The 27324-nt window shown below is 45.7% G+C and overlaps 2 protein-coding genes across 2 annotated transcripts in view; both read left to right on the forward strand.

Moving 5' to 3' along the window:
- The window catches only part of pyroxd2 (pyridine nucleotide-disulphide oxidoreductase domain 2), a 48925-nt gene extending 46254 nt beyond the window's left edge, over positions 1-2671 (forward strand). The window contains exons 15-16 of the mRNA XM_080205323.1: positions 566-686; positions 1751-2671. Coding sequence (XP_080061449.1) covers positions 566-686; positions 1751-1821 — 192 coding nt within the window. The 3' untranslated portion in view covers positions 1822-2671. The remainder of the gene's footprint in view (positions 1-565; positions 687-1750) is intronic.
- An 11628-nt stretch (positions 2672-14299) lies between these two features.
- LOC145354586 (uncharacterized) overlaps positions 14300-27324 on the forward strand; it is a 155608-nt gene continuing 142583 nt past the window's right edge. The window contains exons 1-2 of the mRNA XM_080206050.1: positions 14300-14446; positions 20702-20876. Coding sequence (XP_080062176.1) covers positions 14300-14446; positions 20702-20876 — 322 coding nt within the window. The remainder of the gene's footprint in view (positions 14447-20701; positions 20877-27324) is intronic.

Consider the following 27324-nt stretch of genomic DNA (forward strand, 5'->3'; position numbering starts at 1 on the left):
CAGACATGGGGAGAACATACAGACTCTGCACAGCTAGCCAAGCCAAGAATTGAACCCAGCTCCTTGGCGCTGTGAGGCAGCAGTGCTAATCACTTTGCCACCGCTCCAAAACAGATTAGACAGTGCAAATCTTCGTGCCATGACTCAGATTGGAACTGAGATTACTGTAGCAGAGTACTAACCACTATACGATCACGGTGTGCTACTGAGATGCACCCATCTTCACTTCTTGATCTTCGGACAATGGGTGTTGAGATCAATGCTCACAGTTTAACTGAAACAAAGAGATGACTGTTATAGTCAACCCAACCTTAATGATTAGGCCCTGTCTTCTAAGGTTAAGTCCTATTTGGAATATCGTGTCTAATCCTGATCACCATCTCTAAGGAAGGGCCTCAGGCCTTTAGGAAGGTGTCGGGGAGATTTGTAACAGATATCCATAAAACACTACTCTGAAGGTTTCCATCCTGTAACATGCTTCCCATTGCATTATACTTCTGTAACACTCCCAAATGCAGTGCTTATAAATGGATAATTACTTTCTATTTATGATATTTTCTTGCAGAATATTTTCCATGGGGCAATGTCACTTGATCAACTCTACCTGACACGACCCCTGCCCTCATATTCGAACTACCGATCACCTATCAAAGGCCTGTACCTTTGTGGAAGTGGAGCCCATCCAGGTAATTAGCTATTTAATGGCTGTTTTAAAAATGAAGAACTCGGGGCTTACCCCAAACTCAAAAGGTTTGCATGTTGAGCAGCTCAACATGTGAGAAGCCCTGAAGGTTAGACAGTGATGGAGGGAGAGATGGAGTGAGGGTAGGAGTGAGGGACGTTCAATGGCATTACTATCACTGAAACCCCACTGTGAACGTTCTGGAGATCACTAATGTTATGGCTCAGGAGATGGTGAGTACCAGGCTGCCACTAGTAGGAAAAACTAGAACCAGAGAGCACAACCTCAGGCTGAAAGGATGACCCTTTAAAACAGAAATGAGGGGGAATTTCTTCAGCCAGAGAGTGGTGAATCTGTGGAGCTCTTTGCCACAGAAGGCTGTGGATGGCAGGTCATTGAGTGTTTTTAAGACAGAGATGGATAGGTTCTTGATTAATAAGGGGGTCAGGGGTTATGGGGAAAAGGCAGGAGAATGGGATGAGGATCAAATCAGCCATGATTGAATGGAGGAGCAGACCTGATGGGCTGAGTGGCCTACTTCTGCTCCTATGTCTTATGGTCTAAGCAGAATCATTGAGCATTTTTAAGGCAGAGCTAGATAGATTCTTGATCGAGGATGAGAGGTTATTGGAGGTAGGAGGGAGGGTTCAGTTAGGTCTTATTGAATGGCACAGCAGGCTTGAGTGGTCTTCTCTTGCTCCTAATTTATATGTTTGTATGTTCCAGGATTTTGACCCAGCGATGTTTAATTACAAGTCAGGATAGTGTGAGGCTGGAAAGGAAGCTTGGAGCAGATAGTGTTGGCTTGCTGCCATCGCTCTACTTGATGCTGAAAAGCAAGGGGTTGGAGGATGCTGTGCAAAGGAGGTCTAAAGGGATTGATTGAGGAGGGGAAAATAGAGTATGAAAGCGAGATAAGTTTCTACAGGTATATAAAGAGAAAAGGCTTGACAGTCAGAAATGGGAGAATTCACAATGGGGAACGAAAGATCAAGGTCAGCAGTGATGCTGTGTGTGTTGAATAGGCTGTTCATTAATAACTAATTGGGGATGGTCTTCTCTCATCAGGTGGTGGAGTGATGGGATCAGCTGGACGTAATGCTGCTCGTGTTGTCTTATCTGACCTGAAACGGTCTTAGCAGACCCTCCTGCAAGGATCCTGGCCTTCCGCAAGAGGATACACTCATACCCTCTGCCTGCTCTGTGTTCAGAATGATTATTAACTGGTGAAACACTTCATTCCACCAATATCCATTCAAAAAAATCATACAATAGTATCAGCACAAAAGGAGGCCATTTGGTCCATTGAGCCTTTCCTGGCTCTTTTGAGGAGTGATTCAGCCAGTCCCCACATCCCCGCTCTTTCCCAATCTTCCTACAGTTTGTTTTGCTGTAAGTATCCAATTCCAATCTGAGGGCCGCTATGGAATCTTTCTTCATCCCCTTATCAGGCAGTGCACCCCAGATTCTACACACTCACTGGGGAAAACTTGCTTGATTTGAAAAAAAAGAGAATTTTCAGGTTAGTTAAATGTGATAATCTACAAAAGAAGAATGCAAGTCAAAAGAAAATATGGAAATTGCTTTTGAGGTTTTTCTTATTTGTCACTGAAAGCTGTGACAAACCGGTATGAAAATGGATAGATATCATTTCCTGAAAATTAAGATATCTGTTTGGATTTGGCCCAGGCACAGAAGCTTAGGCAAAGAATTAGTTGAGTTAAAGATGTTTTGATGAGTGTTGTATGTTTCAAATGTCAGCAAAAAGCTGTAAGGAGTCAGCAGCCCACAGATATTTTATCTGTTTGAGTCTTAAGTTGTATTTCTTTGTTGCATAGTGATATTTCCATAGTTGCATCCTGGTCTATATATAATTGCCTCATAATGTCAATGATGTTTTATGAGACTGTCCATGATCACCAGTGATTGATACAGTCAGGTTGAGATATGCACATCAATGTTTAAAGTACCACTGCAATTTGATTTTGATTTGACTTGATTTATTATTGTCACATGTATTGGTATACAGTGAAAAGTATTGTTTCTTGCATGCTATACAGACAAAGCATACCATTCATTGAGAAGGGAAGGAGAGAGTGAAAAATGTGGTGTTATAATCATAGCTAGGATGTAGACAAAGGTCAACTTAGTGTGAGGTAGGTCCATTCTAAAGTCTGATGGCATCAGAGAAGAAGCTGTACTTGAGTCAGTGACCTCAGACTTTTGTATCTTTTTCCCGACGGAAGATGGTGACAGAGAGAATGTCCGGGGTTCCCAGATGAGTGAAAAAGCAAACTGGATTGTAGATAACATTTTGGAATTGGAATGTGGTCATTTGGAAAGACTGACATTGTCACTTGGACATGCAGTTCAATAAAAGTGGTCAGCTGATGCATTCTTCAAAGTAAAGTGTATCATTGACAAGAGAGTTACCTGACCATCTTGTCAGTGCTTTTCTCAGTCCGAGACTGTCAGGTACAAGCGTTCGGCACTGAAACCAACCCAAGGTTTCATAGAATCCATCAAAGAGGCCATTCAGCCCATCGAGTCTGCACCGACTCTCTGACAGAAGGCTCTCTCTCCTGCCCTATCTCTGTAACTCCACACACTTCATGTGGTTAATCCACCTAACCTACACATTTTAGGGGGGAAGAGAGGCCTCTGATGGACCCAGGCATTCCCCCCTCAAACTCCAAGAGCAATACCTCGAGTGGCGCCAAAGAACTGCTGATCTCTGATTGGTCACCAGTTCTTTGAGGCGGGACTTCTGGCCCCTGAGGGAGCTGACATTGTCCCTGCTGTTAAAATTTTTAATTTGCTTTGATTTTATTTATTATTGTCACATGTATTAACATACAGTGAAAAGTATTGTTTCTTGCATGCTATACAGACAAAGCATACCATTTATAGAAGGAAGGGAGAGAATGCAGAATGTAGTGTTACAGTCATAGCTAGGGTGTAGAGAAAGATCAACTTAACGCAAAGCTTTAATGGCAGCAGGGAAGAAACTGTTCTTGAGTCTGTTGGTACGTGTCCTCGGACTTTTGCATCTTTTTCCCGATGGAAGAAGGTGGAAGAGAGAATGTCCGGGGTGCGTAGGGTCCTTAGTTATGCCGGGCGGGTTTCCAAGGCAGTGGGAGGTGTAGACAGAGTCAATGGATGGGAGGCTGGTTTGCCTGATGGACTGGGTTTCATTCACCACCCATTGTAGTTTCTTGTGGTCTTGGACAGAGCAGGAGCCATACCAAGCTGTGATACAACCAGAAAAGATGCTTTTTTATTATGCATCTATAAAAGTTGGTGAGAGCCAGAGCAGACATGCCAAATTTCCTCAATCTTCTGAGAAAGTAGAGGCATTGGTGGGCTTTCTTAACAATAGTGTCAGCATGGGGGGACCAGGACAGGTGATCTGGACACCTGAAAACTTTAAGCTTTTCAACCATTTCTACTTCATCCCCATTGATGTGACAGGAACATGCCTCCCACTACACTTCCTGAAGTCGATGACTATCTCCTTCATTTTGTTGACATTGAGTGCCAGTGAGATGAGGATCATAAATGACCATTCATTGCAAACATAAAGGGCTCAATTGGCCCATTGGCAGACTGATGCTACCCCGCCACTGGCAAAACCGCTCCTGTTCTGCTCACTGCGGAACTTCTGGGAACTTCAGGCCAATGTTGGAAGTTTAACTAGCTCGGTCACGCTGTTAGACCAGTGGGCTATGTCCCAACCCTCTGCCATGGGACTGTGTGAAAATAACTGGCAATTTAAAGGTATGTTGGGAGGAGAGATTGAGTTCCGAGGGAAAGCAGAAAGGACAAGGCAACGTGAAAACTGAAGTGCTTCTACATCTCTGATTGTTGTAAATTCTATCTGGTTTATTAGAAGTTGCCATATTGTTGACTGGGTGAGAAAATGAAAGATCTGCCTGGTATTTAACCGTCAGAATATTACCCGCAAGCTTTTCACTCTGCAAAATAACATTAGTGCTTTGGACCGTGATATTAATGGCATTTAGGCTCTGTTAATCTCTCTATAGCAATCCAGCGCTTGCTCTCAGCTGGGGGAAAGTATCTGTTTTTCAAGCGTGTTGGAGCTGTGTGAATGCCATCATCTCTTTGTCACCGTGAACCAATGGATTCTCCATAAAGTTAAGGGGAGGTGACGGCTTGAGGGTATTATCGCTAGACTATTAATCTGGAAACTCAGCTAATGTTCTGGGGACGTAGGTTCGAATCCTGCCACGGCAGAATCACAGAATCCTACAATGCGGAAGGAGGCCATTCAGCCTGCACCGAACAGTCTCACCCAGGCCATATCCCCATTTACCTTAGCTAGTTCCCCTGACATTAAGTGGCAATTTAGCATGGCCAATCCACGTAACCCGCACATCTTTGGAGTGTGAAACCTACCCAGACATGGGGAGAATGTGCAAACTCCACGTAGACAGTGACCCAAGTGGGAATTGAACCTGGGTCCCTCTTGCTGTGAGGCAGCAGTGCTAACCACTGTGCTACCGTGCTGCCCGGATTGTGGAATTTGAATTAAATTCAAAATATCTGGAATTAAGAATCTACTGATGACCGTGAAACCATTGTCGCTTGTTGGAAAAACCCATCTGGTTCACTGATGTCCTTTAGGGAAGGAAATCTGCCGTCCTTACCTGGTCTGGTCTACATGTGACTCCAGATCCACAGCAATGTGGTTGACTCTCAACTGCCCTCGGGCAACTAGGGATGGGCAATAAATGCTGACCAGCCAGCGATGCCCATGTCTCACCAATGAATAAAAAAAAGTTGACGGTGAACTAACTGGTGGAAGGTGAGTGGCTGCCGTGTGGTGGTCTGAATTGACAAAGGCCAAAAAATGGTGACAAGTGAAGAATGTGCTTCACCAGGTAACAAAGCAGATTGTAACATAGCGCCTGTACCGATGAGTTAACTTGGTGAGAAGTTTGACAGAGAGTGGGGGGGTGGGGAAGAGCATCAAGCAGGAGTTGAAGGGTTGGGGATCATGGCTGAGGATATAGCTGTGTGTTGTAGAGACATTGCAAGGGTGACAGGAATAGAGAGAGAGAGCCCCAGAGACAAAGAAAATATATTTGTCCCGAGTTGGGACAGTTGATCATGGGGCTGGAGGGGAGATTTGGAGGGAGAGAGGGAGGAGACCGTGTGTTGTCTTTTTTTTAATATTCGTTTGTGGGACGTGGGCATCACTGGCTGGCCAGCATTTATTGCCTATCCCTAGTTCCCTGAGGGCAGTTGAGATTCAATCACATTACTGTGGCTCTGGGGAGGGCCAGACCAGATAAGGATGGCAGATTTCCTTCCCTAAAGGACACTAGTGAACCGGATGGGTTTTTCCGACAATGGATTCTTAATTCCAGATTTTTTTATATTGAATTCAAATTCCACCATCTGCCGTGGTGGGTCTCGAACCCGGGTCCCCAGAACATTAGCTGAGCTTTTGGATTAACAGACTCGTGATAAAAGCACTAGGCCACCGCCTCCCCTGTCTGGGAACAAACAGAGGCTGGAATTTTCCGAACATTCCCACCTGCGAGATTTTCCTATCCCGCTACAGTGCGTGGAGATTTGGCTTGCTATGAAATACCCTGTCTTCTCTACAGTGAGAATGTGGCATAAACGGGCAGTAAGATTGCACCCAGAGTCTCTTGGGATTGGCAAGGGCATTGGTGATGGGTGGCAGTGGGATGTGAGTAACAGATTTTCAGGTGAGTTGCGACATGTGTGGGGTGGAATTTGTGTGACCAGTGCGGATAATGTTGGAAAAGTGAGGAGCTGGCTGATAGACAGACGGTGACACTGAGTGCAGGGTGTACAGCGAGGAGGGAGGCACTTAGAGCTGGGAACAACTGAATCCAGACCAGACTCCTGGACAAACACAGGCTCCTGAAGTCTGAAAAAAACCCACAGATAATTAAAGTCTGCACCTTTATTATAATGGCCCCAATTTTGTCTGAATCATCTTAGAATCATAGAATCCATGCAGTGCAGAAGGAGGCCATTTAGCCCACTGAGTCTGCACCTGCCACAATCCCACCCTTTAACCCCATACATTTACCCTTATAATCCCCCTGACACTAAGTGGCAATTTAGCATGGCCAATTAACCTAACCCGCACATCTTTGGACTGTGGGAGGAAACTGGAGCACCCGGAGGAAACCCACGCAGACACGGGGAGAATGTGCAGATTCCACACAGACAGTGACCCGAGGCTAGAATTGAACCCAGTGATGACCACTGTGTGGTCACTCCTGTTTATTATTAGGGATGAGACAAGGACAAAGTGAGCAGTGGGAAGTTTTGGTGATGGCTGACATATGTCTGAAATGCAAAGTAATCCACTTCCAAGAATCTCTATTTCAGAAAGCTGAGAAATCCATATCAGCAGAGACTGTGTGTGTTTATAGAGTGCACCCACCTGCCTTGTGAAGGTTTTACTTAAAAGTTCTGAAAATGTTAATTTATTAGAGTCACAAGTAGGCTGACATTAACACTGCAATGAAGTTATTGTGAAATCCCCTAGTTGCCACACCTCTGTTCGGGTACACTGAGGGAGAATTTAGTATGGTCAATCCACCTAATCAGCACATCATTCAGACCATGGGAGAAAACCAGAACACCTGGAGGAGACCCACGCAGACACGGGGAGAATGTGCACACTCCACACGGACAATGATCCAAACTGGGAATTGAACCTGGGTCCCTGGCGCTGTGAGGCAGCAGTGCTAACCGCTGTGCCACTATCACACATCCCATGATCCAGGGAACTTTGGTACTGTTTTATAAGTGTCACAGTTCACAGGGACGCTCCTCGACTTTCACTGCAGAGAACCAATAACCGCTCTGTCGGATGTGGCTTCCATACTCAGTTAGCCATTGCCCACAGGTTTACCAGGAGATGAGTGTGAAGTATCCCGAGCCCCAGTGAAAGGCTTATTCCATTGGGAAATGGAAGCAGACAGGCTTCATGATCACTAGTAGCATCCTGAAGTACCTTGAACCTGTCTGTTTCATTATCACAATGGCACAGTAGTTAGCAACAACGGCAAGAATCTCTGCCATGGCAGAAAGCTGGGCCATTAAATCCAGAATGCCAACACAAGCATTTGAATCAACTATTTCTCCCTTTGCAGTGGCACAATGGCACAGTGGTTAGCGCTGCTGCCTCATAGCGCCAGATAGATAGATAGATAGAGCAGTACAAGCCCTTCGGCCCTCAACGTTGCGCCGACCAGTGGAACCAATCTAATGACCCTCTAACCTAAACTATTCCAATGTTATCCATATGCCTATCCACTGACCATTTGAACGCCCTTAAAGTTGGCGAGTACACAACTGCTGCAGGCAGGGCATTCCACGCCCTTACTACCCTCTGAGTAGGACCTGCGTTGATTCCCAGCTTGGGTCACTGTCTGTGTGGAGTTTGCATGTTCTCCCTGTATCTGTGTAGGTTTCCTTTGGGTGCTCTGGTCTTCTGCACTCCAAAGCTGTGCGGGTTAGATGAATTGGCCATGCTAAATTGCCCCTTCGTGTCAGGGGGATTTGCTAGGGTAATATGTGGGGTTATGGGAATAGGGGCTGGATGGGATTGTGGTCGGTGGAGGCTCGATGGGTCAAATAGCCTCCTTTTATGTCTATTTTATTAGTGTCACAAGTAGGTTTTTATTAGCACTGCAATGAAGTTACAGTGAAGATCCCCTAATTGCCTCATTCTGGGACCTGTTCGGGTACACTGAGGGAGAATTTAACACGGCCAATGCATCTAACCAGCACGTCTTTCAGACAGTGGGAGGAAACCGGAGCACCTAGAGGAACCACACAGCCACGGGGAGAACATGCAGACTCTGCACAGACAGTTACCCAAGACTGGAATCGAACCTAATAGCTCCCCAGTGCTGTGAGACAGCAGTGCTAACCACTGTGCCACTATGACTCCCCGCTGTACTGTAGGGATGTAATGATTCTATGTTTCTATAAGAGAAATCTGTCTCAGTCTTCCTGATGTGTTATCTTGGAGGTGATGCGATCCATTGAGATGCCATTGAAGATGGTCACTAGTTAGCTGTAGCATCTCTTAGGTGGATGGAAGCTTCGTTTGAAGATATTCTCTATCTTTAAGTAAGTTAATTTGCAGAGCCTGGCGCCATGTTCATCCATTGGTTGGCCTTGAGAATTATAGTGGAATAATCCCAGCGTAAATCTCACAGCAAGATACTCTGTTTTCAAGACTCAAAGTGTAGTGAAGGTTATTATGCAATATTGAGACTGTCTTTCCACCCAGATCTTCAGTATGATGACCAAAATAATATTGTCTCAAATTCACTTTTTCTGATTCCTGTCAATCCCAGAAAATGATCAGTGCTTAGGAAAGCTCATAATGAACAGATGAGGAACACAACTGATCAAAGAACACCTACATTCAGCTCATTGAGTCTGCACTAATTCTCTGACACAGCATCTTATCCAGGCCTTCTCCCTGTAACCCCACACATTTATCATGGCTAATCCACCTAATTTATACATTTTGGATCACCAAGAGGCAGTTTAACATGGCTAACCAGCACGTCTTTCAAACTGTGGGAGAAAACCGGAGCACCTGGAGGAAACCCACAGAGACATGGGGAGAACATGCAAACTCCACACAGGCAACCATCCAAGGCCGGAATCGAAACCGGGTCCCGGGCTGTATGAGGCAGCAATGCTAACCATTGTGCCATTGTGCTGCCCTATCGATGATCATTGACCTAAATAAATGTTCACCAATAGAACAAAGAACAAAAAACAGAATAGCACAGGAACAGGCCCTTCAGCCCACAAGCCTGCATCAATCACGTTTTCCTATCTGGGCCAACCGCCTGTACCCCTCTATTCCCCGCCTGTTCATACGTCTATCCAGATAAGTCTTAAATGTCACGAACGTATCTGCCTCAACCACCTCACTTGGCAGTGCATTCCAGACCCCCACCACCCTCTGTGTAAAAAAACTCCCCCTGTACATCTCCACTGAACCTTTACCCTCCCTTACTTTGAACTTGTGCCCCCTTGTAATTGTCATTTCTGCCCCGGGAAAAAGCTTTCAACTGTTCACCCTATCTATACCCCTTATAATTTTATAAACTTCTATCAGGTCTCCTCTTAGCCTCCATCTTTCCAGGGAGAACAATCCCAGTTTATTCAATCTCTCCTCATAGTTAATACCCTCCATACCAGGCAACATCCAGGTAAACCTTTTCTGCACTCTCTCCCCAAAGCCTCCACATCCTTCTCATAGTGTGGCGACCAGAATTGGACACAGTATTCCAAATGTGGCCTAACCAATGGTTTATATAATTGTAATTTATCCACTTTTATACTCGATGCTTTGGCCAGTGAAGGTTGGGCTGGCCAATAACAAAGAACCTGATTGGCGATGTGCAAATTGCATTGGCTACTCTTCGGAAAGCACTCCATTGGACGTAAAGTGCTTTACGGTGTCTCGAGCTTCTGCAAAAAGCTGGAAAATACCAGTCGTTTTCTGATCCAGAAATCATTACTGTCTGTGCCGGGGGTGCTTTGCTCTCTGGGACTCCTGTCTCAGGTTCTCTTCTTCCACCTTTTATTTATTCTTTTAAGAATATGTTTGCCCATCCGTCATTCACCTCGAACTGAGTGGTTTTGCTGGTCCATTTCAGGGGGCGATTAAGAGTCACGAAATCACAGAGTACCACAGTGCAAAAGAGGCCCTTTGGCCCTTCGAGTCTGCACTGACGCATGAAAGACCCTGACCTAATCCCACTTGCCAGCACTTGGTCCATAGCCCTGAATGTTACCGTGTGCCAAGTGCTCATCCAGGTACTTTTTAAAGGATGTGAGGCATCCTGCCTCCACCACCCTCCCAGGCAGCGCAGTCCAGACCCTCACCACCCTCTGGGTAAAAAGGTTTTTCCTCAAATCCCCCCCCCTCACTTTTAATTTGTGCCCCCTCGTAACTGACCCTTCAACTAAAGGGAACAGCTGCTCCCTATCCTCCCTGTCCATGCCCCTCATGTCAACCATATTGCTGTGGGTCTGGAGTTACATGTAGGCCAGAGTGGCAATGACTGGCTGATTTCCTCTTCTGAAGAGCCAGTTAGGATTTTTTAACGATAATTGATGATAGTTGTCATGGCCACCATTACCAAAGACTAGCTTTCAATTCCAGATTTATTAGTTGAGTCCAAATTCCACCAGCTGCCGTGACAGGATTTGAACCCATGTTCCCAGACCTGGGCCTTGGATTTTCTAATCCAGTAACATGGCTGACACCGATTCCCCACCTCCTCCGTTATAGTAATTTAGTACAGGCAGCAGAAGAGCCATTTTGTATTTTACTGATCGCCCATAAGATGGTTATCTGTGGTAAGGCCTCCCCCACCTTTGACCACCTGGGGCCCTCAATGGACTCTGGTCCCACCGGCGAGATCGCCACGACAGGCCCCTGCTGCTAAGGACCATACGTGATGCTCGCTGGTGAGGACCGAGGCTGAAAGGACAAGTAAGCCCAGATGATTCCATCCCAGGCTCACCAGTTATATTTAAATTTGGATTTAAATATTGCAATCAACCTTGGGCTGATCACGCCAGGAATCCAGGGCCAGTAAGATCTCAAGAGGTGAGAAATCAGGTGCAAACCCAGTTTTTCACCCCTCGTGATCTTACCGGCTCACCATGCCAACTGACCGGTGTGACAAGCCGGTAAAATCAGCTCCCACTCATTTACACCTTGCACTAATTGTATATGTCCCTCCCATACAAGCCCAGTCCAAAGTTAGGTTGATTGGCCATGCTAAATTGCCCCCTGGTGTCAGGGGGGCTAGCCAAGATAAATACATAGGGTTATAGGGATAGGGCCTAGATGGGATTATGGTTGGTGCTGACTCAATGGGCTGAATGGCCTCATTCTGCACTGTAGGATTTTATGATTCTATTATACATTTTGATCTTGTAGATACTGGAACAGTATGAATTAATATAGATCTACAGTACATTAGTGGTCTTACTGTCACACAGCAGCATGTCCATTACAATATTCAGGAGGCTACTGTAGAGAATACTGTGACTATTTCACACATGCACTGTCTCTTATAGTTAAAGTAAAAGCTTTACCACTAAATGAAAATGAGTAAATTGAGTATAAATAGCAAGAAAATCATCATTCCTGGAATGAACAGAAATTATGTCTTGCAATATTAGTGAAGAATGTGTTAATAAAACCTTAAAACGTTCTTTAATAGGGTCTTTGAATGGAAACTATCCTTTAAAGATTAAGGTGGTTCGAATAAAGCTTATTTATTAGTGTCACAAGCAGGCTTACATGAACACTGCACTGAAGTTATTGTGAAAATTGCCCAGTTGCCGCACACTGTTCGGGTACAGTGAGGGAGAATTTAGCACAGCCAGTGCACCTAATGTACGTCTTTCGGACTGTGGGAGGAAACTGGAGCATCCGGAGGAAACCCACGCAGGCACAGGGAGAACAAGCGAACTCCACACAGACAGTGACCCAAGCCAGGAATCAAACCCAGGTCCCTGGTGCTGTGAGGCAGCGGTGCTAACCACTTTGCCACCGTGCTGCTGCTAATAATCACTCCTCCTGGATAATAAAGGTAAGGGTTATATTGAAGCTATCAATGGGAATTCAAGACATCAGAAGAATGGGTTTCAGTGTCCTGACTGGCCTTTACTCATCTGACTTATCCTGTGACGGTTGAGTTCAGATAAATTATTGACTGTAACATGATTCCAGAGCTCAAATAATGTTCCCAGGCTCATCAAGCTTCCTCCTCATGGTCCATACATCCTCAATCAGAGTTAAAAGCCTTGTTACATTCTCCAACCCAACCATCAGTCACTACTAAAACAAAAGCACAGAGAATGCAGGCAGGGAGCACCTTCTGTCATTCTATCTGCTTTGTCATTCCAAGCAATTTGTTCATTCTATATATTTTTCACTGAAACCATGTCTGATGCTGTCCTTTTCATCGTGTCAAGTTGAATGGGGCAAAGGAAGAGTTATTGGCTGTAACGGGAGAGTCTTCATCTCCCAGTTACAGATACCTGACTTTCCGCCCCACAAGCGAACAGCCATTTGAACTCATTCTGATTGATGACTTTCATTCATTTGTGGGGTGGGATGGGGAGGTGGGTATCGGGCACGATCTTACCTCCCGTTCACTCCACGCTCCCACTGCAGCGAAGATGGGGAACTTGTCGTCCAGCCAAATCTCCATTCACTGCAGCGGGATGGGTAAATCCCGCTGGCGTGAGTGGTGGGAAAGTTCCGGCCTTTTGTGGAGGTCACAAACTTTTATCTTGCGGTTGAGAATGGCTATAAGAAGGTCCACAATCCTGGCTGTCCAGTTATCCCTACACCCCCGATATCCCATGATAAACTCTTTGTGGACAAGTTTTGCAACCCATTTTTCAGTGATTATTATAATGGATTGGGGTCAAAGTTTACTCCTCTCTCCTGACGATACTGATTACTGCTGGAATATATTTCCTTTGCTTCCCTCAGGCCCCTCGCCTAGCTGTTCATTCTTCATGTGTGGGTGAAGATAGTGGGTATCTATTTATTTCTGCACTCACCTGATGGCCAGAGCAGAGATATTATTCCTATTGAGGAAGATTGAATGAACTGGGCTGTTTTCTCTCGAGAACTGAAATCTAATAGGTGACCTAGGAGATCATAGAATCCAACAGTGCAGAAGGAGGCCATTCGGCCCATTGAGTGTGCACTGACAATCCCACCCAGGCCCTACACCCACTAACTCCATGCATTTACCCTCCCTAGTCTCCCTGACACTAACAGGCAATTCAGCATGGCTAATCCACTTAACCCACACGTCTTTGGACTATGGGAGGAAACCAGAGCACCCGGAGGGAACCCATGCAGACACAGGGAGAATGTGCAAACTCCAGACAGACTGTGACCCAAGCCAGGAATTGAACCCGGATCTCTGGTGAGGCAGCAGTGCCAGCCAGTGTGCCACCGTGCCACCCCATGGTAATAATATTATGAAATGATTTGATAGGGTAGGTGTAGGAGAAATGTTGACAGTTGGAACTACAACAAGGGGCCATAGAAGTATAAGATGGTCATTACAAAATCCAACAGGGAATACAAGAGAAACTTCTTTAGCCAGGGAATGTTTAAAATATGGAACTCAGATGTGTTGATGAGGTTGAAGAGTGAAGGGTTGGAGGAGGCACGTGTGGAGGATAAACATCAAATGGATTTGTTGAGTGGTAAATATTAAGTAACATAATATGGCAAAAGATTTATGCACCTCAACTTACTCAGCATCTCAACTTACTCAGCACACATACACACTCAATAATGATGGCAGTGGGAATTATTCTGCATCTATAATGGAGAAAATCTCAGCAGGTCTGACAGCAGCTATGGAGAGAGAACAGAGTCAACATTTCGAGTCTGGGTGACTCTTCCTCAGAGCTGAAGACAATTGGAAATAGGATGAGATTTATACTGTTATGGTTGGTGGGAGAGGTTGAGGGGATGGTGGATAGAAGGGCCAGTGATAGGTGGAGACAAGGGAGAGATTGATAATGATGTCACGGACAAGAAGACATAAGGAATGTATTCGGTGGACCAACTGGCAGTGCGGGCTGGATATCGGGCTGTGTAAACAGCAGAGCGTTCAAGCTGAGTGCTGTCATACACAGGCCAATCCTAGCCTTGAAGGTCAACAGACCGTTGAATAGACCAAGATCACATTTCCCAGGAACCTCAGACACCTCAGTCCAGGGACAGAGTGACATTCCCTAAGTTGAATTCTGTTGATGGGCGCCATACCACATCTTAACGGTGACGTGGTGGCACAGTGGATAGCACTGCTGCCTCACAGCACCCGGGTTCAATTCCTGGCTTGGGTCACTGTTTGTGCGGAGTCTGCACATTCTCCCCGTGTCTGTGTGGGTTTCCTCCGGGTGCTCCGATTTCCTCCCAAAGTCTGAAAGATGTGCTGGTTAGGTGCATTGGTCACACTAAATTCTCCCTCAGTGTACCCGAACAGGGACTGGAATGTGGTGATTAGGGGATTTTCACAGTTACTTCATTGCAGTGTTAATGTAAGTTGACTTGTGACACCAACAAATGAAAGGAGGCCAACAACTGTCTGTTTGGGAAGCTTGGTATGGATAATAATAAGTTTTGCCTGCAGTGCCCAGACCTAGACAAATGTCACTATTGTGGCTTTGGAAGTTACTGTGGGTGACTCTGACCCACCAGAGGGCCGTGTGAGAAATAGACTGGACCATCCAGGAAGATTGGTGCTATGAGCTCTGTATTGAACTTGGGGGAATTTCACAGCAGTTCTGCAGAAACCAGGCAGTTCTTCAAAAATAGACTTATTTTGGATATTTCAAAAATATGTTTTTAACCTCGTAACAATAAAACATATCTGCATTTTGGTTTGTGGTTAGAACCACAGACTTGTGACTCATGAATCATAATGAAATGCTAGACAAACAACTCTTTTTTTGGAAATGAATATTGTCCACCTGACAAGCATGTGGAACCATAAAACATGGCAGGAGACCATTCAGCCCATTTTGCCCATGCTGGTTGTGTCAAATACCTTAAACCTTGAAAAGCAGTGAGACCCAGACAGAAAATGCATGGCAGTTTTGTCATCATTCAAGCGGACTCTGCCCAATAAGCCCGCACACTGCTCTCTGGGGCAAACAACATTGAACTCAATCCCCACTTTAAAGACTTAAATACATGACTGGTGGAAGGTCAGGTGTTTCTCGCATGTCAGTGCAGATGGCACGGTGGCACAGTGGTTAGCGCAGCTGCCTCACAGTACCAGAGACCCAGGTTTAATTCTCGGCTTGGGTCACCGCGTGGAGTTTGCATGCTCTCTCTGCGTCTGCATGGGTTTCTTCTGGGTGCTCTGGTTTCCTCCCACAGTCCAAAGACATGCTGGTTAAGGTGCATTGGCCATGCTAAGTTCTCCTTCAGTGTACCCGAATAGGTGCCAGAATGTGGCGACTAGGGGATTTTCATTGTAGTGTTAATGTAAGCCACTTGTGACTAATAAATAAATAAACTTTTCTCGATGGGCCGAATGGCCTCTTCTACACTGTGATTACATAATTCCATGATAATTTAGGCTAGCCCCAAGACATTACAAGGGAGTGCTGAATTTCCAAGATATAAGCTCATAAGATATAGGAGCTGAATTAGGCCATTCGGCCCATTAAGTCTGTTCCATATTCAGTCATGGCTAATATGCTCCTCATCCCCATTTTCCTGCCTTCTCCCCATAACCCTTCAACCCATTACCAATTAAAAATCTGGCTAACTCCTCCTTAAATTTGCTCACTGTCCCAGCAGCCACTGCATTTTGGGGTGGCGAATTCTACAGATTCACAACCCTTTGGAAGAAGTACATAAGAACATAAGAAATAGGAGCAGGAGTAGGCCATCTAGCCCTTCGAGCCTGCCCCGCCATTCAATAAGATCATGGCTGACCTGAAGTGGATCAGTTCCACATTCCCGCCCTCTCCCCATAACCCTTAATCCCCTTGCCTACCAAAAACCCATCAACCCGCGTCTTAAATATATTTAGCGAGGCAGCCTCCACCACTTCAACGGGCACAGAATTCCAGAGATTCACCGCCCTTTGAGTGAAGAAGTTCCTCCTCAACTCCGTTCTAAACCGCCCCCCCTTTATCTTGAGGCTGTGCCCCCTAGTCCTACTGTCCTTTCTGAGCTAGTAGTTTCTCCTCAACTCTGTTTTAAATTTGCTGCCCCTTATCTCAAAAGGAAGCATCCCCTCCACGTATACTTTATCCATACCTTTTATCATCTTGTACACCTCAATTTGATCTCCCCTCATTCTTCTAAATCCAAGAGAGTATCGGCCTAAACTGTTCAATCTCTCTTCATGCGACAATCCCTTCATCTCTGGAATCAATCCTCATCTCTGCCACCTCTCAGATAAAGCATTGACCAAGAAGACTCCATCTGAAATATTGGCTTTTTTAACTAAAGGACTTGATGTGCACTTCAAACATTTTAGATTTTTAGTTCTGCTTTTCATGCGTTTGTGTATGATGTACTTTTTGAAAACAGGAATATTAAAGAAAATATAGATTAAACAACTTTTGAGATTTCCTTCCTGCACTACTAATCCTTCCTGCTGCAGCAAGCTTGGTTCCTAACACTAAATTAATGGAAACAACTACTGACATTTATTTATGAGATCAAGTCCAGATGCCCACAATTTTTCAAACAGTAGACTTTCAGAGAAATACGTTTAGGTTTATGTTCATTTATTGTTGTCACAAGTAGTATTATGTAAACACTGCAATGAAGTTACTGTGAAAATCCCCGAGTTGCCACACTCTGGTGCCTGTTTGGGATGTGGAGATGCCGGCGTTGGACTGGGGTAAACACAGTAAGAAGTCTGACAACACCAGGTTTAAGTCCAACCGATTTATTTGATAGTAATCTCACAAGCTTTCGAGGTTTGCCTCTTTGTCAGGTGAATGGAGAGTTCTGGCCTCAGACAGTGCATATAACAGCACAGACAGATTACAGATTCTGTAAACTATCTGTGCTGTTCTATGCTCTGTCTGAGGCCAGAACTCTCCATTCACCTGACAAAGAGGCAAACCTCGAAAGCCTGTTCGGGTACACTGAGGGAGAATTTAGCATGGCCAACGCACCGATGGGGAGGTGATGGCCTAGTGGTATTATTGCTAGGCTACTAATCCAGAGACTCACCTAATCTTCTGGGGACCTGGGTTCGAATCCTACTACAGCTAATGGTGGAATTTGAATTCAATTAAAAAAAAATGGAATTAAGAATCTACTGTTGACCATGAAACCATCACTGATTGTCAGGAGAACATACAGACTCCGCACAGACAGTGATCCAAGCTAGGATTTGAACCTAGGTCCTAGATGCTGTGAGGCAGCAGTGCTAACCACTGTACCACCAAATAAACATTAGTACTGTGATGCCCCCAGTAAGCTTGTCATTGTTCTTTTCCAATCATAACTCTCTCTATGACTTATTGACATAAGCTTCGGATCTGTAGAATCTTTTTCTTGTAAACTCTGTCATAACTGATTATGGCATGACAAGTGTTATTGAAAACATGACACCTGGAATCAACAGCCGATCACACCAGCACCATTCCCTGGTCCCGCTGCAGTGAATGGAGGTTTGGCTGAGCTCCAAATTCTCCCTCCTCGCTGGTAGCACTGGTGGGCCGTGAGCGGCCAGAGAATTCCATCGACGTGTTTTCTTCAGAACAGTAGAAGCCAGTGTGTTTTCATCCTGTTCTTCCATTGATCCATTTCTTGTCTCACAACTACCTTGGCTAACTGTTTCTCAAGGTGTACATAAAAAACAAGCCCAGAGATACACATCTTGTACTTCCTGGTGATTACCCTGATAAATCAAATCCTAAAGCATACAAAACTCGACAGCTTTGAACCATTTTACCACATAAAAAAAATCCAAAAACTTTAATCATGTGAGATTAAGCCAAATCTTATTTATATACCAGTGGACAATTATAGTATCTTACACTGCCTTTGTAGTCTCTCATTGCCCTTTAAATAATTCTTTTCTCGTTCCCAGTTGAACCTCACAGAATCCCTACAGTGCAGAGGAAGGCCACTTGGCCCATCAACTCTGTACTGACTCTCCAAAAGAGCATCCTATCCATGTCTATCCACTTGCCCTATCCCTGTGACCCCACACATTTACCATGGCTAATCCACCTAACCTACACATCGCTGGACACTAAGGGGCAATTTACCATAATTAATCTGCCTAACCTACACATCGCTGGACATTAAGGGGCAATTTACCATAATTAATCTGCCTAACCTACACATCGCTGGACACTAAAGGGCAATTTGCCATTGCCAATCCACCTAACCTGCACATCCTTTGACACTTGAGGACAACTTAATATGGCCAATCCACTTGACCTGCACATTTTTGGATATTAAGGAAAAGTGAATTACCACAGACACTGGAAAGCTTAGAGAAAAACAGAAAGATGCTGGAAACACTTCAAATTTTTCTGACTTTGGACGAAGTGTTGAATTGAGGCAACAACTTCCATTTATATAGCGCCTTTAATGTGATAAATTGTCCCAAGGTGCTACACGTGAGTGTTATTAAACAGAATTTGACACCGCCACAGAAGGAGAAATTAGGGACAAGTGGTCAAAAACTCAAAGGTAGGTCTTAGCAAACAGCGTACAGAGAAAAGAGAGGTTTCAGGAGGGAATCCCTGACCCAAAGGCCTCTTCAAACAAGACAAATCTGTCAATGGTCAAATGATTAAAATAGCAGGTGGTCTTTAACCTAAACATCTTGAGACATTAAGGGGCAATTTAGCATGGCCAATCCATTTAACCTGCACATAGAACATAGAACAATCCAGCAGAGGAACAGCTCCTTTAACCCACAATGTTCTGCTGAACATGATGTCAATTTAAACTAATCCCTTCTGCCTGCCCTTGATCCATATCCTTCTATTTCTTGCATATTCATGTGCTTATTGAAAAGCCCCTTAAATACCCACTACGTATCTGCCTCCACCACCACCCCAGGCAGTGCACTGCAGACACCTACCATTCTCTGTGTAAAAAACTTGCCTGTCATGTCTCCTTTGAGCTTTCTCTCTCTCGAATTGCATGCCCCCTAGTATTAGACATTTCAACTCTTTGGAAGGGGAGAAGAGCTGTTGAGTAAAGTTGAGTATTGTCAGCATTCCAGAGTAAGTTACGTTCCCTATATTAAAGAATTCAATATCCAGTAGAATGGCATGGTGGCTCAATGGGTTAGCACTGCTGCTTCACAGAGCCAGGGACATGCCTTGGGTCACTGATTGTTCAGAGTCTGTACGTTCTCTGTGTGGGTTTTCTCCGGGTGCTCTGGTTTCCTCCCACAGTCCAGAAAGATGTGCTGGTTAGGCGCATTGGCCGTGCTAAATTCTCCCTCAGTGTACCCGAACAGGCACTGGAGTGTGGCAACTAGGGGATTTTCACAGTAACTTCATTGCAGTGTTAATGTAAGCCTACTTGTGACACTAATAAATAAACTTTAAACTTTTCCCCCCACTGTCCAAAAGACGTGTGGCGCATTGATTAGCATGACTGCCTCACAGCTCCATGGTTCAATTCCTGGCTTGGGTCAGTGTCTGTGTGGAGTTTGCACAGTCTCCCCATGTCTGTGTGGGTTTCCTCCGGATGCTCCGGTTTCCACCCACAGTCTGAAAGAGGTGCTGGTTAGGCGCGTAGGCCGTGCTAAATTCTCCCTCAGTGTACCCGAACAGACGCCAGAGTGTGGCGACTAGGGGATTTTCACAGTAACTTCATTGCGGTGTTAACGTAACCCTACTTGCGACACTAATAAATAAACTTTAAACTTTTCCTCCCACTGTCCGAAAGACGTGTGAAAGCGTGACTGCCTCACAGCTCCAGGGACCTGCTTTCAATTCCTGGCTTGGGTCAATGTCTGTGTGGAGTTTGCACAGTCTCCCCGTGTCTGTGTGGGCTTCCTCCGGATGCTCCGGTTTCCACCCACAGTCTGAAAGACGTGCTGGTTAGGCGCATAGGGCATTGCTAAATTCTCCCTCAGTGTACCCGAGCAGGTGCCAGAGTGTGGCGACTAGGGGATTTTCATTGCAGTTGTTAATCTGATCCTACTTGTGACACTAATAAATACATTTCAACTTTAATTCAACAGTTGCTTTATGTATTGAATAATTTGGAAGCCCAACATTATTTGTTTGGGCTGGGAGTTTAAGTATGGTAAGAAAAAAAAATGCCAAATTTGCAGGAAACATCTTAAATTACATGGCAAAAAAAAGCGTTGCCAGTAAGTACTGCATTGCCCCGGAGAGGGTGGGGATGTCAAAACAGTGATCTCTTTGCAGACTGGAGCTTCTGCACCGACCCATTCCCTCCGCTAGTGGAGGCAGCTTGTGCAGCGGAGCGGCGGCAGCACCGGGGCACTGAGGGAGGCAGAGCCGGGGCTTGGAGCCCTCCCTGGCCCCCCTGCGGGACAGCGAGCGCCGGGAGGATGCGGACTGCGGGGCGGGATGCTGTCAGTCAGAGACCTGTACAGACTGCTGGGCTTCCCCAGAGGTGAGTCTCCTTCCCTCCTCCTCTCAAACAGCCCCAGCCTGATGTCTTTGCGGACAGTTTAGTATCTAACCAGCAGCAGAACCCCCACCCACCCGCACTGGTGGGGGGGGGGGGGAAACAAAAACTTCCCATCAGTTTGGGAATTCACAAGTCAGGAGGGCCCTGCGATGGGTAATAAAAGTTTAACTTTGTTTGAAGTTTTGGGAATCCTCACAATCTTAAATTGTTGGACGTGTTTCATGAGCTGCCAAGCGAATACTTGAGGAAGTTATGTTAGCTAAAGGGATTTTTTTTAGGAGCCTAACTCCTTTTTGTGCTGTCAGTTTAATCAGCGCCATTGTCGAGTTTTTAAATGTGTGTGTATATATATATACATATATATATATATAAATGCAATTTCTTTTGGAGATTAATGTGTCTCCTACATGTGTATTTCTTCTGCAAATGATTTTCAGCGAGCAGGGTGTGTTAAAATGGCATTGAGCCTGGTTTAAGATGTTCCAGCAAGACTCATTAAAACACTTCCCAAGTCAAATACACTATATTCCCCAGCAATAATTATTGGCTTCTGGGCCAAGATGGCAGCAGCTCCACGCACAGCAAGATCCCAGGGGTGGGGTGACTGACTGGCTTGATCTGTGGTGTTGGTTTTGGAGGACCTGCGTTCTCCTGGACACTCCCTGTTCTTCTCAGGGTGGTTTTGGAGTCTCCAGTTCTTCCATGCGTTATTCTCATCTGAAAGGTGCTGGATTTGATACCTTCCTCCGAACATTGGGAAATCGGTTTAAAACATGCTGAAGTCACTTGAGTGGGGCTCAAACCTACTTCCTTCTAAGGAAAGTCTTGTACTACAGAAATGCACTGTTGGACCTTATACAGGGAGGTATTGTGGTACACTGGTTAGCACTGCTGCCTCACAGCGCCAGGGATCCAGGTTTGATTCCAGCCCCGGGTGACTGTGGAGTTTGCACATTCTCCCCATGTCTGCATGGGTTTCCACCAGGTGCTCCGGTTTCCTCCCACTGTCTGAAAGACGTGCTGGTTAGGTGCATTGGCCGTGCTAAGTTCTCCTTCAGTGTACCCGAGCAGACACCAGAGTGTGATGACAAGGGGATTTTCACAGTAACTTCATCGCAGTGTTAATATCAGCCTCAAAGGAAAGCAAAATACTGTAGATGCTGGAATTTGAAATAAAAACAGAAAATGCTGGAAAATCTCAGCAGGTCTGACAGCGTCTGTGGAGAGAGAATACAGCCAACTTTTCAAGCCTGGATGATCCTTTATCAGAACCCAAAAAAAAACTGTTTGTCTCCCCCACCCTAACCCTGCAACCCCACACATTTACAATGGTTAATCCATCTAACCTAAACATCTTGGGACAATTTGTTAATGTAAGTCTACTTGTGACATTAATAAATAAACTTAAAACTTACAGAAGAGCGAGGGCATTTTACATTATTATTTTGCAGGGAGCTTTATCTATTATAAATGGTGTCATTTTGCAGGAGGTGCCACGTATGGGTGGTATGGTAGCACAGCGGTTAGCACTGCTGCCTCACGGCGCCAGGGACCCAGGTTCGATTCCCAGCTTGGGTCACTGTCTGTGCGGAGTCTGCATCTTCTCCCCGTGACTGCGTGGGTTTCCCCCGGGTGCTCTGGTTTCCTCCGACAGACTGAAAGACATGCTGGTTAGGAGCATTGGCCATGCTAAATTCTCCTTCAGTGCACCCGAACAGGCACTGGAGTGTGGCGACTGGGGGATTTTTACAGTAACTTCTTTGCACTGTTAATGTAAGCCTACTTGTGACACTAATAAGTAATATATAAGATTACAATGAATAATATTGCAAACAAATTTTGAACTTAAAACATTGCATTGCCTGGAGAGGGAGGGGATGCCAAACAGATTTCTTTGCAGAACTAAACTTTGGCACTGACCCATTCCCTCTGTTACTTGGCAGTTTCCTCCCCCTTAGCTTCAGTTACCTGGGCTGTCGGCTGTGGAATTCTCTCCCTGCTTCTCTTGTTTCCTTTCAAGAAACTCTGTAAAAGCTGCCGCTCTTGTCAGTGCTTTTGATCACCGTTGCTCCCTGTGACTCAGTGTCACATTCTGTTAACAACCTGTGCAGGCTATTTTACTGTGCCGGGTGTTATATAAATGAAAGTTGTTGTTGCCTCAGACAGAGAATACACTGTCCCAGTAGTTGTAATGCTCACTGGATGGTTATCTTTAAATAGTCAAGCGATTCAGTGTAGTTGTGTGGACACAGGAGGTTTGGTTTTGCCTCTAAGGGCCCTTCTTTACCATTTTAATTCTAAGTGCTGGGCGGTCTTGAAACTGGGAGTGTTTCAGATCTGACGTTCAGGCCTGTTCTCAGGTGCCCCCGTACACACTCTGCCTGAACAAATATCAGCGATTCCGAATTGTGCCGCAGAGGCCAACGGACAGGGTTTAACACAGGGCCTGAAATCCTACAGCTCCGCTTGGCGCCTCCAACTGCATATGTGCAGGAAAAAAGTGATAGAATGTCACTCTCCTGCCACATCCCTCTCGGGCCTGGTAATGCCTCCGCCTGGCACCCACAGACATTGCCTCACCCCTACAACAGTATTGACATCCTTATCCCCCCATCTCCCTACCACCCAGACCGATTGTGGACTTCTCCCCCCCCGCCCACTGATCTCAGACAGAGTGGCAGTGGATCCCCCCCCCCCTCTCCCTCACTGAACACAGGCAGAATGGCAGTGAACCCTCCCTCCTGTCCCATCCATTGATCACGGGCAGAATGGCAGTGAGCCACCCCCCCCCCCCCCCCCCCTCCCTGCCAACTCCTGTGCCATCCATTGATCACAGGCAGAGTGGCAGCAGACCCCCCCCCCCTCTCCCTTCACCGATCTCAGGCAGACTGGCAGTGGACTCCCCCCCGCATTGATCACAGGCAGAGTGGCAGCGACCCTCCATCCCCCCCCCCCCCCTCCCCACTGATCTCAGGCAACAAAACCCCCTCACTGATCTCGAGCGGAGAGCCATCGGACGCTCAGCACTTACCTCCTCACTAGCTGAAGCGCCCGAATTGGAATTTTCTAGAAAGTGTCTGTTTCGCACCGAATCTGGACAGGCGAATGCGTTGGTAAAGGGGGGAGTACCGGTAAGGTTGGGCGTGCAGCCCATTAAGTCAATTTAAATACACGGAAATGTATTTAAATGGCTGTCGTACCTGTTTTTGGGTGTGGCCCCAATAGTGGCCATTTTCGGGCCTTGGTAAAGGGGGAACCAGTGCGGAAGCAGATCGAGCTCCTTGCCCCACGCCCGACCTTACTAAGTTTTCACGGCCAAAAACGGGAGTAACTTGATGGTTAAATCGAGTATTGTGTGCATTGTTTATGACACTCGTGGCCTACACATGTGGTTCTGAGGTGTTGAGTTTTTAACTGAGTACTCGGCACACCGTCACATTCAAGGCTGTGGGCCAAGTGCTGGCAAGTGGGATTAGATGGGCAGATCAGAGCGTGTGTCGGGATAGACTCGATGGGCCAAAGGGCCTCCCCTGCACTGTAGGATGCTGTGATTCTCTCTGATTTGTTCTGACTATCCCTCGAAATGATTATTGATTTGTGACTGGCTGTGTTGCAGTCTAAGATTGTTCTGTGTCCATGGCAGTGTATACTTGTGTAAAAACTGATTAGATTGTTCCTTAAACACAATGTTGAGAGCTAATGTTAGATCTTTCCTTTTGATATTTCATTGGGGATTTTAAACTTGTGACCGCTGTAGATATACAGATTGTGTTCTGAGCACTCTTTGTTTAGTTGTTTATTGTTGAATAAATGTGTACTGGTTTCTATCCTCTTTCTCATATTAACTTACCAAAGATTAAAGTTTTACGTTAGCGATTGATCTAGTGTACAGTGCTTAGCACTGCTGCCTCACAGAGCCAGGGACCAAGGTTCAATTCCAGCCTCAGGTCAGTGTTTGCACATTCTCCCCGTCTCTGTGTGGGTTTCCTCCGGGTACTCCGGTTTCCTCCCACACTCCAAAGATGTAAGGGTAATGTTACTAGGTCGCGCTAAATTGTCCCTTAGTGTCAGTATCAGGATAAATATGATGTGGAGATACTGGCATTGGACTGGGGTGGGCACAGTAAGAAGTCTCACTGGTTAAAGTCCACCAGGTTTATTTGGAATCGCGAGCTTCTGGAGGCGAAAACTCACGATTCCAAATAAACCTGTTGGACTTCAACCTGGTGTTGTGAGACTTCTTACCAGGATAAATATGTGAGGTTACAGGGTTGGGCCTGGGTGGGATTGTTGTCGGTGTAGGCTCGATGGGCTGAATGGCCTCCTTCTGCCCTGTAGGGATTCTATGATTTGGGTAAACTGGAACACAGTGACAGAGGCTCTGTTTAATCTTGGAAACCAGGCTACCTTTGCCTCTAATGTGTAGGTGAAGTTGCATCCCATTTTGTAGAGGATGTAAGGTCAATCTATTGGAGTTAACATTTGCACTGAACCATAATTGTAAAGCTAGTGTAATACCAATCTCACATCCTCCTTTCTTCCTAAGTCCCATGATGTTCATACCTCAGTTGCTCCTACAGTGTCCTGCTTACCCATCACTTTCTGAGCCACATTATCTTTCACTTTCCCAGTGTTCAAATTCTTAATAAATTCATTTGTGGAATGTTAGTGCCGCTGGCAAGGTCAGCGTTTGTTTCCTATTCCTCAGTTTTTTTTTCCATCCTTAAAGTTACAAAGCCAGTGTTCAGGGTGGATTGGGTAAATCCAAATCTATCTCTTTGCTTGCTCCTGAAACCAAATTCAAATTGAATCCAATTCATGACCCATACAAGTGAGACAACAAGCTGACAAGATAGGCCATTGCACCCCAACTAGGGCCTGATCTGAAGCTTGATCTTAGCCGAAAGGCTGAGAAGCCTTGGCTTGGCCATTTCACACTCTCGATTCCTTCTCTATGAATGGTATGCTTTGTCTATATAGTGCGCAAGAAACAATACTTTTCACTGTATGTTACCATAAACAAATCAAAGCAAAATCAAATCAGAGGGCAGTTAAGAGTCAACCACATTGCCATGGCTCTGGAGTCACATGTAGGCCTGACCAGGTAAGGATGGCAGATTTCCTTCTGTAAAGGACATTAGTGAACTAGATGGGTTTTTACGACAATTGATAGTCACCATTACGGAGGCCAGCTTTCAATTCCAGATTTATGAATTGAATCAAAATTCCACCGACTGCCATTGTGGGACTTGAACCCTTGTCCCCAGAGCAATATTCGGGCCTTCTGGATTATTAGTCCAGTGAATCCCTATTTTCAGGTTTCTGCCATAGCCAGACCTCCACTGCAACTCCGCATCTTTGTAATCAGCCTTTAATTCTCTGACCCTGACTTTGGTGCCTTCCCCATCTCTTCATTCCATTATTGTGGGACACATTTCCCAAATCCATCCACCCCTCAATCTCTCTCTCTTAAAAAAAACAACCCAAACTGACAGTCATCCTTCCAGACAGGATCACTATGGTTTGGCATTTATTTTCTTTACCTATTTACTTTTTCCTTCCCTTCTCCCCTTCTCTTCCCCTATGACGTAACAAGGGATATTTTGTATGTTACCATCATCCTATGTCATTCTTAGGGATGGTAGGGGTGGCACAGTGGTTAGCACCGCTGCCTCACAGTGCCAGGGACCCGAATTCAATTCTCGGTTTGGCTGACTGTCTCTGTGGAGTCTGTAAGGAGTCTCGTAACGTCAGGTTAAAGTCCAACAGGTTTATTCAGAGTCACGAGCTTCTGGGACACTGCTCCTGCATCCCCGTGTCGATGTGGGTTTCTCCGGGTGCTCCGGTTTCCTCCCACAGTCGAAAAGACATGCTGGTTAGGTGCATTGGTCGTGCTAAATTCTCCCTCAGGGTACCCGAACAGGGATCGAAATGTGGCCACTGAGGGTTTTTCACCATTGACTTCATTGCAGTGTTACATAGAAGGTAGGAGGAGGCCATTTGGCCCTTTGAGCCTGCCCTGCCGTTCACCACGATCATGGCTGATCATCCAATTCAGTAATCTAATCCTGCTTTCCCCTCCCATAATCTTTGATCCCATTCGCCCCAAGTGCTATATCCAGCCGCCTCTTGAATACATTCAATATTTTGGCATCAACTACTTCCTGTGGTAATGAATTCCACAGGCTCACCACTCTTTGGGTGAAGGAATGTCTCCTTGCCTCCTCGCCTCCATTCCAAATGGTCTACCCCGAATCCTCGGACAGTGACCCTTGGTTAACATTAATGTAAGCCTAATAGTGACACTAAAAAATAAGCTTTAAACTGAAACTGCATTGGCTGTTCCTGCTCCTGGAACTTCACACGAGCTGATGTCAAATTATTTTTTGTCCAGGGGCATGGATTCTTATCCACTCTTCTGAAACAAAAT

The sequence above is a fragment of the Carcharhinus amblyrhynchos genome, chromosome 17 (genome assembly GCF_965287045.1).
Source record: "Carcharhinus amblyrhynchos chromosome 17, sCarAmb.v2.hapA, whole genome shotgun sequence".
Classification (NCBI taxonomy): Eukaryota; Metazoa; Chordata; class Chondrichthyes; order Carcharhiniformes; family Carcharhinidae; genus Carcharhinus; species Carcharhinus amblyrhynchos.